Here is a 12,924-nt window from a genome sequence, read left to right as displayed (position 1 = left end):
CTGCTCTGATTGCTGTCCACGAGATGTGCTCCTTATTCCCCTGGTCCGTTTTCTTGGTCACCCCCTGCAAGGTCGTTTATGTCTGACACCTCCCCGAAGACCTCCCACCTCCCTGAACACATCTCATCTCATTCTGGAATGAGTTAAGCGGTATGTCCAAGCCCCTTACACCCTCACACACACACACAAGCACAAACACGCACACACTCTCTTTCTTGCTCTCTGTCACACACATACAACCCCCCCCCCCCGCTGTTCTCCCCAGCTCAAAGCACCCCACAAATCATTGCTTCCTTTGGTCTCAATTAGACGAAGGAATTCATCTGGAGGAAAACGCTGGCCATCTTTGTTAGAATTCTGCCTATTAGATCTCTTTAACAGCTGGAGAGATACGCATATTTGGCAGTTTTGTCAGCCTTTGATAAGGGCTAATTAGAATGACAGAAAGAGAAAAAAAAATGATCAGAGGGACAAATGACAAACCAATTCCGTGCGCCAGCCACAGTAATGTCGATTTTTATTGGTGCAAATGCAAATCACACCGTAACCAGTGTGAATCCAACACGGACAAAAAAAGTTCTGTGGAGTTGTGTGAGGCGGGCCGGGCTGGACTGGGCCTGTGCCGGGGCGTGTTCCCAGCTGGACCTGCATTCCGATGATATAGATTCTGTTTGTTCGGAGGCTCATTACTGTTCCTGTTCACACGCCAGAATGACAAGGACCCAGTGAAGTGTGGTCTAAAATGATTTAGTATGTCCCTGTGACACGGGCAGAAAAAAAACTAGCCATCTGCTGCTTTCGGATGTCGTTGAAAACTGCATTAGTGTTCACTGTTTGGTCTTGCTTTTTTTCTTCAGTTTCTTCTCCTTTCCATCTCTTTTCTTCCGTTAAAGGAAAGATACGGAGTTAAAACAACCTGGGGAGGCGGAGTTTTTTAATCGGAGGAGTTTTGAGCTAAACCATTGTTTTCATTAGCAACTAAATAGTTTATAGCCTGTAGCAGCAGGCATGGAGCCACATCAAAATAAATCAAACCACTGACAAGGCTCAAAATAGGCAGCACATTGCCTTTTTTCATGTTCCGGAAGCATCAAATCAGATCTGGCCGAATCTTACAATACAAACATGCATCATGTTCAGCCAGATCTGCACAGTGCTGGCTATAACCATGTTGCTAATGCAAACAGCGGTCTAGCCCAAAACTCCTCCGTCATTTTCTCCCAAACAAACCTTATCATGATGATACAGATGAAGTCTTTTATCATCCAGAAATACACCCTAGATTGTTTTAACTCCAGATCTTTCCTTTAAGAAAATGCTGATATTGGGTTTGTGATGCTGTAATACTGAAAATATGTCAGGGATAATATATTGTTCTCTGAGGGGAAAAAAATAATCCTTCTTCAGGTAAATATCCCATTTCCATTTAAAAACACAGACAGTCGCAAAGATCACATAGTTTGGCACAATAAATAATAATCTTAGTCAAAGCATCAATTTTACTAAGTTAATCAAAATAGAAAAACAAAGGCACAATGTGATGCTCAACTTTACATTTACAACCATACAAATGTCAACAGTGTGGGAAGAAATACGGTACGTTAATACTGTTCTGTCTCACAAGTGAATCTCTGCCAGGTTGTTGTTTGTGACGACAGGTGAGGGCTTGCTTTTGAGCCCTTCTGTGCCGCACCTTGAGTTGTCCGCCAAAAACATCCTGGGTGTGCACAACGACAGGAGGATCGTTTTGTACTCCTTGCGAAAGTTCTGGTTCAGGAGCCCGTAGATGACGGCGTTGAGGCAGCTGTTGAAGTACGCCATGAAGTAGCTGGTGATGAAGAGCCACTCGGGGATGTTGGGCGCCACGCGGGCCGGGTTGATGGCCACGGCCAGGCCGATGAAGTTGAGCGGTGCCCAGCAGACGGCGAACAGCACGAACACCATGAACATGGTGAGGAAGTTGCGCAGGTCGCTGGGCTTGACCTTGAGCTTGTTCTCGGGCCTGACGCGGTGCTTCACCTGGATGACGAGCACCCAGATGCGCAGGTAACAGAAGGACACCACCAGCAGCGGAATCAGGAAGTGCACCACCACCACCGAGATGGTGTAGTAGGAGCTGACCGTCTGCGCGAACGTGCAGGAGAAGACGCGCGGGTCGTACTGCAGCGAGCCCACAAAGAAGTTGGGCACGGTGGCGATGGCGGTCAGCACCCAAGTGAGGCCCAGGTAGCAGCAGGTGTTTTTGAGGGTGTAGAGGCGGTCGTAGTGCAGGCTGTGGCAGATGTAGCAGTAGCGGTTGATGGCGATGGCTGTGATGTTAAAGATGGAGCCGATCACGCTCAGGCCCATGATGAAGCCGCTCACCTGGCAGTGCAGGTCGCCCATGATCCAGTCGTTGTGGAAGATGGCCGTCAGGACCAGCGGGTAGGGGTACACGGCCACCACCAGGTCCGCCACCGACAGGCTGACCACAAAGATGTTGCCTGAAGGAGAGGAATACAGGGTTAGGCCCGTTTGAAGGTTCAGTTAGGTTAAGAGTGGAGACATTGAGTTTGCTATCTATTTGCAGGGCTAGTAGAGAAAATATCTGGGCTTGAAGTTTTCAGAAATTTTCGTCGAAAAGTCGTTGTGTGTAATTATCAATTGTCACATCTTGAACAACTTGGTCCACAGCTGAATTCTGGCACAGTGTCTGAGAACTTTAAAACCTGTATTTGTGTTTCGCTGACTTGCTTAATTTGGCCTGTTGGTTCCATCCTACACAAATTTGGCAGCTGGTTTGTATACTGTATGGATTGGTCAAGATTAGGTTAGTTCATTAAATAATTATGCAGTCAGAATTTAGCACATATTTTTTGGCTAGTGGTAACTCTGATCTTTAAAGGGCAGTTTTTTGTCAAAACCCAGCCATACACCGACTCACTCAGGTAGATAAATCCAAGGTCGTGGCAAAGAATTTTAGTTACACCGCATGCAACCTTCACAGATTTACTAGGCAGCAAAATCCAATCCAAATCTTTGGCCAACCGTGGCTCTCTGTTGTCACACAATATGCTTCGGCCATAAATTATTGCGAATTGATAAGAAGCCAGCACATGGGGTTCTTATCAGTGCCCCTGACTGACACGATCAAGGCAAAGACGTGGCAAAAAAAAAACAATCACCGCAAATAAAAAAGTGAAAGAATTCCGACACCATTACTGGCCCCGAACTTCCCGCTGCTTTTCCATTCACTGGGACAAAGGGTGGGCCGCATTGGCTGCGTTGTGTTATATTCTTCATCCATGTTCGGCTATCTGACATCGCCGTGTGCAGGGCGGAAAAAAACAACCAAAGGGGGCAGCTCTATGGCAGCTGGGCTCTGTGAGTGGCAGACGCCTTCAAGAGAATCTAGTGGCTCATGATGAAGTGGAGTGGCGTTACAGACTCCAGACAGAACACGGCTCATCTCCTCTCCTGTCCTCTCCTTTCTTCGCCCAGGCCGTCTGCGGGCGTTCGAAGGCTAGTCCTGTGGGCTGGCAAAAATGATCTGTTTGTGTGGTGTCTCATTATTTCTGCAGCTGAGGGAAACAATTTGTAACTCGGGCTAGAGTCTCTCAGGCAAGAAAAGTATAGCAGGAGGGAAAAAAGAGAGGAATGATGATGAAATTATGTAACTTGTGTTTTGTGTTTTTGCGTGCTTTTAAGAGCATGGCTTCACTCAAATGTGTACATCAGATGAATGCCCACAACATTACCCAAAATCTATTTATCTTATGTAACCACTCCTCACATCCCCAATTCCAAAAAAAGTTGGGACGCTGTGTAAAATGTACTTGAAAACAGAATGTGATAATCTGCAAATCTCGTAAACCCATACTTAGCTGCAAAAGGATACTTCATGGAAAATATAAGCTCACTTTGAATTTGATGCCAGCAACACCTCTCAAAAAAGTCCGGACAGAGGCAAGGCAACTAAAGGCTGGAAATGCTCCATCCACAAATGCTAGTTTAAACTAAATCGTACAAAGAAACAACCATATTCAGACATGATACAGAAATGCTGTAGTTTTATCTGGGCCCAAGTTCATTTAAGATGGACTGAGATAAAGTGGAAAACGGTGGTTAGACAAATAAAAATGAGTCATACTTTTTAGAAATCATTGACTCTACGCCATCTGGGCTAAAGAGGAGAGAGACTATCCAACGTATTAGTTATTAGGTACAAAAGCCTGCATCTATGATGGTATGGGAATATATTCACTCCTGGGCATCTTTTTTGGCAATTAATGCTGAATGATGTATACAGGTTTTGAGCAACATTGTACAGCCATCCAAATGTCTTTTTCAGGGAAGACCTTGTATATTTCAGGAAAACCATTCCAAACTGCATTCTGCACATATTACACAGTATGGCTCCATAGTAGAAGATTCCAAGTGCTAAAATGGCCTGTCAAATCTTGGAATGAAAAACATGATTAAGAAGACCTAAGACTATTGACCTGCTGAAATCTTATATTTGATAATATAATAATTCTCAAATATACAATTTTAATATTAAGAAGTCATTCTCAAAACTCTAGTAACTGGTCTCCTCAGTTCCTAAACATTTACAGAAAGTTGTTAAATGAAGATGTGAAGCAACACAGTGGCAAACATCCCTCTGTCCCAACATGTATATATTGCCTTTGAACTATTCTTGATTAAATAAATGTTTTTTTTTTTTTGTGGAGGGTTCTGTTTTTATTTACATTTTACAGTGACCTAACTTTTTTGGGAATTAGAGTAATCATTGTAATCAGACTAACATTATGTCAGCTGAGATGGAAAACCCTGTTCTCTTTTTCAGTAACTCTCCCCATGGCAAAGGCCTTGTGTGGGAACACTGATAAGCATTCATAACACAAACATCTGTCATGTGTGATAGTCTCCCAGATTTGTCATCTATGTGCCGGCCTTGCATTACTTCATGACAACTTGTGGCGCATAATATACTGACACACATGTTCAAAAACAACCCCCCCCCCCCCCCCCCCCACACACACACACACACACACACACACACACACACAAAGAAAACCTCAAGATCTCAGATGTCACTATGAATTACATGCATGCAGAGGTCATATATGCTGTGGTTTCTGAACAAATGCTGGCGCTGTCTGCCCATAGCCACTTGATCACCCACCCCCCCACCCCCCATGCCCAACCCCCTCCTCCCTTTAAGAGTGGGGTGAACAGAACACTAAGCAAGATACACCAGGACCTCCGCCGACAGCAGGATAAAAGACGTAATCCTGTTTCCACAACCAGCTGATAAAACGACGACCAATTCACCCTTTATCTTCCCTGATTCATCACTGTGGCAAGAGCTGTCAGCTCACATTTGTGCAACGCCACATTATTTAATGCCACTGTGTGTCTGTCATTGTGCAAGGGTCCACTATCGCCCCCTTACATAGTGCACCAGGTAACACACGCCTTATACGGAATGACTGGTTTAAATCAGCTATGTAGCTATACTGTACTGCATGTTCAATGAAGACATTTAAGTTTAATGTATTCAGGAAACATCAATATCCAAATCCCCCTCTCTCTCTCTAACTGAGTATCTGGAGTGACAACTTTCCCTTATAGGCAGGCAACACTGGATCGGCAGTAATTATTCCTGGTGTCATCCTGGATTGGCTAGTTGAAGATGGTTTGAGTTATATAACAGATAAGGCATGTTCTCCCCTCTAATTGAATGTGTCAGTTCAGTGGTCCCCAGACATGGCGAGTCCGTTGTAACTCGGAATGTTGTTTCAAGGAACATCAGCCGGGAACATCCACTCCCAGAGAGATTGTTGTCTCATCCCGGTTAACAAGGACATAGTCAAAATCTGACATTTTGCTAGCGGTTTGGCATGATGGGCTAGCTGCCTGTCGCTCATTAATGGCTTCATGTGACCGAGGTAATGACTCGAGTAAAAATCGTAGGCCAGTGTTCTTTTTTCTGGTCACTGGCCATTGCACTGGCTGTATAGCATGTGTCATAACTGGCTTCCAATGAGCAAAATATGTCTTCATTAAAAAAACAGCTGGGTCAAAGTTTACCCGCAGCCGAGGAGCGGACTTGGTGCTGACAGCATAATCGCGAGCACGTCTCTTAGCAACCCCACCAGCAGAAGTTCATTGACAATTTTTAATGAAAGATGTGGAGGATAAGGCAGGATTTATTGTGTGCCCAAACAACCCACCGTTCGCATCAGAAATTGTATCCACTGCCGCCGTTTTGGGGAGGGGGGGGGGGGCTTTGTCTCCTCCATCCCCTCAATTTGGCTGTCACAATGCCTGTGGCTCGCTCGCCAAGACAAACGTTTTTGCATGGCACAGTAAATATATCTCTGCGTATCAAAGAGGGTGCTGCCACACAAAGCGGGCGCTCTAAGTAGGCTGAAATCTGCATTCCAAAGAATCACATGCTCCTCTGCCCACATCAGTAGTGGTGCCTACAGGCATGGGGAGCTGTCAGTGTGTCTGTGAAGCTGTCTGGCCAAGAGTCAGATACCGCACTACCACTCTAACTACGCTACGCTACGCTACTCGCTTCCTACAGCACAGCTGAGGTGTCCACAAACAAATAACACACGGAAGTAAGAAAAGAAAAAAAAAGAAAAAAAACATAACACATCACATAACGCAACACAACACAACCTAACAACACTAAATCTGGCAGGTCTGTTCCACAACAGATCGACTGATGATCTGTTCACAGTTGCTAGATAAAGGATGAGGGAACAGCTGACAGAGGGAATGAGAGAGAGATAATTTGGCTCAGTCTAAATGTTGACTGTTGGCAAGACACCAGGCATGTCTTAAGGCCCCGACATGTGATCGGTCTGCGGGCTACTCCAGTCCGTCATCAGTAGGCGTCTGCGGTGGGCAGGGGTTTGGGGGATGGCATGGTATCCGCCGTCTCCCCAACAGGGCATCAGGACGCTCCCGTGCACAACAACAGCTGAGCTGCCAATAGGAAGACATTCCCAACACATTTATGCCAGATTGGGTAATCCAGGAATCCACATTAACGACCATCTGAAGGAATGGAATAGACATAGTCACAGCTGCAGCACTATTCACTGTTTTTGAGATCGCTGAGTTCTGCTCGTCCTCTAGGTTTTGTGGCACGTGGAATACCCAAAAAATGAAAAAAGAACCTTCATGTATTTTTGATGTCTTTTAATTGTGCACGTTGTCTGAAGGGTTCATTCTTTTGTGGTTTCCATGACGTCAGTTTGATTTCTGCAGGAGGGATTAAGAGATTTTCATTCTCGGCATTACATGCATGCCTTAGCAAATATGATGTCACATCTCCTCGGGCGCTTCCACCCCTGCGTGGGTTTCTTAGGCCAACCCCCCCCCCCCCTCCCACCCCATCTACATCCACACACACACACACATAAACAAATATGCATAATCAGACAGAGGTTTAAACATACACACATGCATCACTCACATTATTTGCTACAACCGTTGACATTTCCAATCATAGAATAAATAATTGCATCGCCGGAGATAAATTTCCTATTAAAGGAACAAAGACCTGGAAAGTAGTCTTACAATGGGTCCTGCTTCATCGTCATGGTAAGAGAAACTTTGCTTAACACTGCACTTGTCCCATCAGAGCAGTCTTTAGATGAAAGCGAAATCAGCCACAGAATGTGGCGGTGTGCGGCATCTGTGTTCAGAGAGTGTGTTGAATTGTCTGTTTTACATTTGAGCAGCAAACAATGTGGCTCACTCTTACTTCTGCTCTTTCAACAGCTGACATCTCCTCAAGGCCATGAGATGGAAAGAGACAAGTGACGGGGTGTATACAAACGCATGCACACACACACACACACACACACACACACACACACACACACACACACACACACACACACACACACACACACACACACACACACACACACACACCGTTTACATATACACACAAACACCAGGCACACTCACACACACACACACACACACACACATACCGTTTACATATACACACAAACACCAGGCACACTCACACACACTCAATCTCTCTTTTTCACCCTGAACAAACACACACACACAAGACACACACACTGCTCTCTATCTCATCTTGCCTTTGTTTCACTCTTCAGGCGCTCACAGCGGGAGAACGGCAACACGCGGCTAAGCGAGGCAGTGATGCAACGCGGCGTGGTGCGGAGCAGAGCCACACTCCAAGCGCCGGGGACCTGGAGTGGCCACAGACATGTTACGCAAGGACCAGAGGCTTGACTCCCATCCAGACGGATGGACTGGGCCAACAGATGCATGGGGGCGGGGGGGGGGGGGGGGGGGGGGGGTTTGAGGAGGGCGAGGGGAGGGCAAAAACCCTTTTCCGCCATGTGGGAAAAGAGTTTTAAGAGTACTGGGGGGGCTTCCACCGGGAAGCCAGATAGCAGTTAAGTTAATTCAGCCAGAAAAGACACTGCAGCTGTCTCTAGAGAACCAGACTCCTCACTAGCAATGTGATTTACAAATATAAATAAATACCATGCAGAGAGCAGATGCACATCTTGGAATTACACTTAATATAAGGTGGGGTCAGACAACATGGCTGTGGAAGTCTCTCTCCCACAATACATACATTTGTATGTGCATGTATGTATGTATATATATATATATATATATATATCAGGAGGATTATAATGTCAGAGATACATGACTGTGTGCATTAGGACTGCCATAGGTGCTGTGCACTGACAGTAGACCGGCTGGTTAACCTGCTGGGTCAAGAGACATAGGATCCATAAGAAATCCAATATCCTCACATTGGTTATTAAGGCTAATCCAGCAGTCAGACACCATGGAAGAATACATTTGTGGAATCCGGTAAGAATTTCACAGTCACGGTAGATGCAAAGTAGCCAGTGCCTAAACATATCACTGATTTTTCCTTTTCTATTCTATTCTATTGCTGTAAGTCGCTTTGGATAAACGTGTTTGCCAAATGAATACATGTAAATGTTTTCATGATGTTGATCGTTTCGTTGTTTGTTTGTATGTTTGTTTGTTTGGTGGTGGTGTTTTTATTTGAATCATGACACATGTCCCTTAAAGTAAGACACCTGTGAAAAAAAATCTTGTTGGTCCTCCAATTATTTGGTACATCCTTTGATCTCTGTTTTGTTCGAGCACCGTCCTTGACTGCGTTCTTTTTCCTTCCCTCTTGCTCAGTGGTAAATGAACACAGAGTCTTGCCTGCCCAGCTGACATTAAGAAAACCCCAAGGACAGAGACACCAGGATGCAGGGGACAGAAGCAAGCACTCACTCACAAACAGAGCATCTGGACACTCACTTTCTCCAAAAAGACTCCGCTCTCTCACAAAAATAAAAAACAAAAAAACACACCACCAGAACTGCACAAAACAAAACACACACAGTCTGTGAAAACCTCCACCAAACCCAAGGAGGGCCATGCAATATTTAACACATAAAGGCCATTAGAGAGAGTGGTGACCTTACGGTGAGGCGCAGACACACACACACACACACCACAGTCTGCTCATTCCCTCTCTCTCTGGAGTGACCATGGAATTGTTGAAAAATGTGGTTGTCCTTCTGCCTGACTAAGCACCAAATGTATGGCAGCTTGAGCTGGTGAGTTGGGCCGTGCAGTCCAGTACGCCTTAGATGAACCCCCTAGATGAACGCCTTAGATGAACCCCCTTTGGGGTCACCAAAAAAAAAGAGCCCGCAAAATGTATAAGAGCACAGCAATTGTCCTTTTAAAAAAAGGAACAAAAAATATGATTTTTTCATATCTTGGGGAGGTGAAAAGGAAGAAAATACTCAGAGATTATGTTTTTCTGCCTTCAGGGCCCTGCATATGTGTGTGTGTGTGTGCGCGCGCATGTTGGAGCACCTCAATTGAGACCCCCATAAAAGTCTGCCTCACCTTGGATGTACACCGAGAGAATGAGTGTCTGATCCCCCATGAGTGATTTATTTCAGTCGGTAAAAAGCAAGGCTAAGAGAGACTCGTGTTTATGAAGACATATGAAGACAGGCCATGGCTCTCGATTATTGGATTGATAAGTCCCCCTACTGTCATATACCCCTTGCTATCACTCACAATTGCACGAGCATTAATTATGCAATTTCATCGTGAAAATACCAACCTGCATAGCTACAGTAAGCCCTTTCTAGGTACAACTTCTCTATCGGATACCCTCACCACTACCACTACCACCCACGAATTAAACTCTGTGGGTGAAATCAATTTCAGGTACGTTACATTCAAACCGCTCTGCACTGTGTTGAGTTCACTGGTGGAAAACTAAGAACATTTGTCGTGTCTCTTACCTGCATTCCGAAGCTTCTTGTTCCTGAATACGGAGAGAATTACAAGAAGATTGCCGATTATGTCAACTACGATAGTAATGATCAGCACGCTGGCTAGCGCTGTAGTCGCGCCGAGGGACACAGGCTGCACGGTCTTCTGGCTCTCGTTCGCACTACGGGACATATAATCTCCAGTGCTCACGTTTCCATCAAGATCCATAACAAAGATAATGAGTCTCCGTCGATAGATATTTTCACAACATTAACTTATATAGCGAGCTAACAACTTTTACAATGATATAACACTGTCCCCCACGCCCCTGGTGAATTTCCATCACTGACATCTTCTGGAGATTGGTAATTAAAACGGCCAATCAATTAAACGCAGCCCCACGCTAAAACACAATATCCTGGTCGTCGGACAGTAGTTTTCGTCATGTCATTTGGTTTGGGTTGCAATAGCTTATCTCCTGTATATGAAGGCATCCTTGATGGACCGATCAGTCCAGGAGGACTCAACTGTACCGTGTGCGTAAACGGAGCTCGAACGCCTTCTGTGGAGGCGCACGCTATACCCGCAGCAATGATCAGGCGTGTAGTTCATGATCATATGCTGAAGTTGCCCTGCACCACAGCTACTGCATCCATATAACTTCAAGCCCCACAGACAAGATGGATATGCGATGCGTTCCATGGGGTGCGTGTACACAGCTTGCTGAGGGTGAGGATGTGGCCACGACACACGTGTTTGTTTTTCATTACTCCCGATCAATTGTAATTCCGTTTCCAATAAATAGCTTGCCAATAACATTTTCCCACGGCTTTGTTTTCATTAAATATGTCTTCTGTGTTTATATTGAGAGTTGCACACATATTTACGTGAATGTACCGCTAAAGTTCAATTATTGGACATAATCAACAAACACAACAGTCGTTTCCATCAAAGTGCAAATCAATTTACCCAATCACTGTGGTGAAAATATGTAAGCTAATAGCGTTCTCGCTCGCAGTCAGGTGAGATGGTTTATGCATGCTGATGGCGTCCCCGGGTGGTGTAGACGATTACCGGCAACTGTCCGGAGTCCACGGTCATTCACAACGGATGTTGACAACGGGAGGGAAAAAAGCAACAAATTAAAATACAAATTAGGGTCATGGTCAGTTCAAGCTAAGGAAATATACAAAAATGACTTCTCGGCCTTCTCTTCTATCTTTTCCCAGTGGAATAGCGACGTTGTTTGGCAACTTGCCTTTATAAAGGATTTTTGATAACACACAAGGCTGCCATTGACCTAACGGTCTTCTTGGTGTAGTGCTCCTTTAAAATGACACTTAACGTTTTTGGAACCAATGCAAAATAATGTATTCAAAATCTTCAAGTCATTCAAAGTCTGTTTTTGTCTGTTTTGTATTCTGCTATTTAATGTCATTCTGAAGCTGTGGCTCACCATTAATGGCTGTTCAAGCTACCCCAAAGAGAAAAGCCAAACATTAACAGATACTTTTATTTGTGCATTCAGTATATGATCCTGAATGAAATTTGAGAGCCGACATATTCTATGGTCTCTGTATTTTGAGCCTACTGGCTTCACATAATGATGCTAAAGGTCAGTCTAGTCACATTACGTGTGACCCATTCGCCAAAAGTGTTGAAATCTAAAGAACAGGAATTGCTCCTGGAGTTTATACAATCAGAGGAATTAAATGTGGTTGAAATACATTATCGTTCCAGCAATCAAGGGAAAAAGAAAAAAGAAAGAAAGAAAGAGAGAAAGAGAGAAGAAAAACTAAAAATAATAGCATTTTTGTCTTGGAATAATGAGTCTGATAGGTCTAAAATCTGCTTTTCAGTGACACTTTAATTTCACGGCTGGTGATTGAATATTGTTTATTATTTAGATTTATTAGATGTATTAGATTGAGACTATACATTTTGAGACTACTGCAAGGACTCCACAATTGCTAATTTCTGACATCTATCAGTTTATCCATATCATTTTCTGTACAGCATATACCATCTAATATAGATCCCTACACACTTAATTACTTCCAACTTTCCCCAATCTATTAGCATTTGACCATCCTATATGATCATTTTTGCAATTGACCATAAAATTGAACGGAATTGAATAAGGAAAGCTAGTCTGCTTGGACCTTGCTGTTTTTCAAGCCATCTAGTCTATAGCCAGTTGCCTATGGGTCTGCTAAGATGTTCAGCAGTTCAAAGGTGTGTCTACAGAGAAAACAATGATTTCTTTCAACATCACACACCATTAGCACATCATGATCATCAGAGATAAAAAATAAAATAAAAGAGTGCTGTACATGTTTTGGAATGATTGAAAAAAGAAAAGTGTGAGAACTCTCTCAGAGAGACCAGATCTGAGAACTACACTGTTAAAGGTGACACTGAAATTAAATATTCATATTTGCCATTAGTTTTATAGCCTAGCCTGGGACCTAAGGGTGAGGTAGCAGTCATTTGCATGAATAACCATTCCCTGAAAGTTTCCACCTAATTCTTCAGTCAATTTCATGCTGGGTGTAAATTACTTTTCTTCCTAAATCATTCAAAAAAGTGTATTAAAAGGATTAAGGT

The 12,924-nt window shown here is 44.1% G+C and overlaps 1 protein-coding gene across 1 annotated transcript; it reads right to left on the bottom strand.

Moving 5' to 3' along the window:
- Positions 1–1,549: 1,549 nt before the first annotated feature.
- On the bottom strand, positions 1,550–10,545 carry LOC143132482 (melatonin receptor type 1C-like). Its single transcript, XM_076292038.1, has 2 exons — positions 10,347–10,545; positions 1,550–2,483 (listed from the first exon to the last, which is right to left on the bottom strand). Exons 1-2 carry the CDS (start codon positions 10,543–10,545, stop codon positions 1,618–1,620), a joined length of 1,065 nt encoding a protein of 354 aa, XP_076148153.1. The 3' UTR covers positions 1,550–1,617.
- Positions 10,546–12,924: the final 2,379 nt, after the last annotated feature.

Source organism: Alosa pseudoharengus, unplaced genomic scaffold, assembly GCF_046254945.1.
Source record: "Alosa pseudoharengus isolate Yale_2024_CS ecotype anadromous, Long Island Sound unplaced genomic scaffold, YU_APseudo_1.1 YU_APseudo_1.1_scf_19, whole genome shotgun sequence".
NCBI lineage: Eukaryota > Metazoa > Chordata > Actinopteri > Clupeiformes > Clupeidae > Alosa > Alosa pseudoharengus.
This window is presented reverse-complemented; position numbering and strand designations above follow the sequence as displayed.

Coding starts and splice junctions, on each gene's coding strand:
- LOC143132482 (XM_076292038.1), bottom strand. CDS start 10,545: ATGGATCTTGATGGAAACGTGAGCACTGGAGATTATATGTCCCGTAGT. Junction 2,484..10,346: donor CAAGAAGCTTCGGAATGCAG/GTAAGAGACACG, acceptor CCTCTCCTTCAG/GCAACATCTTTGTGGTCAGC.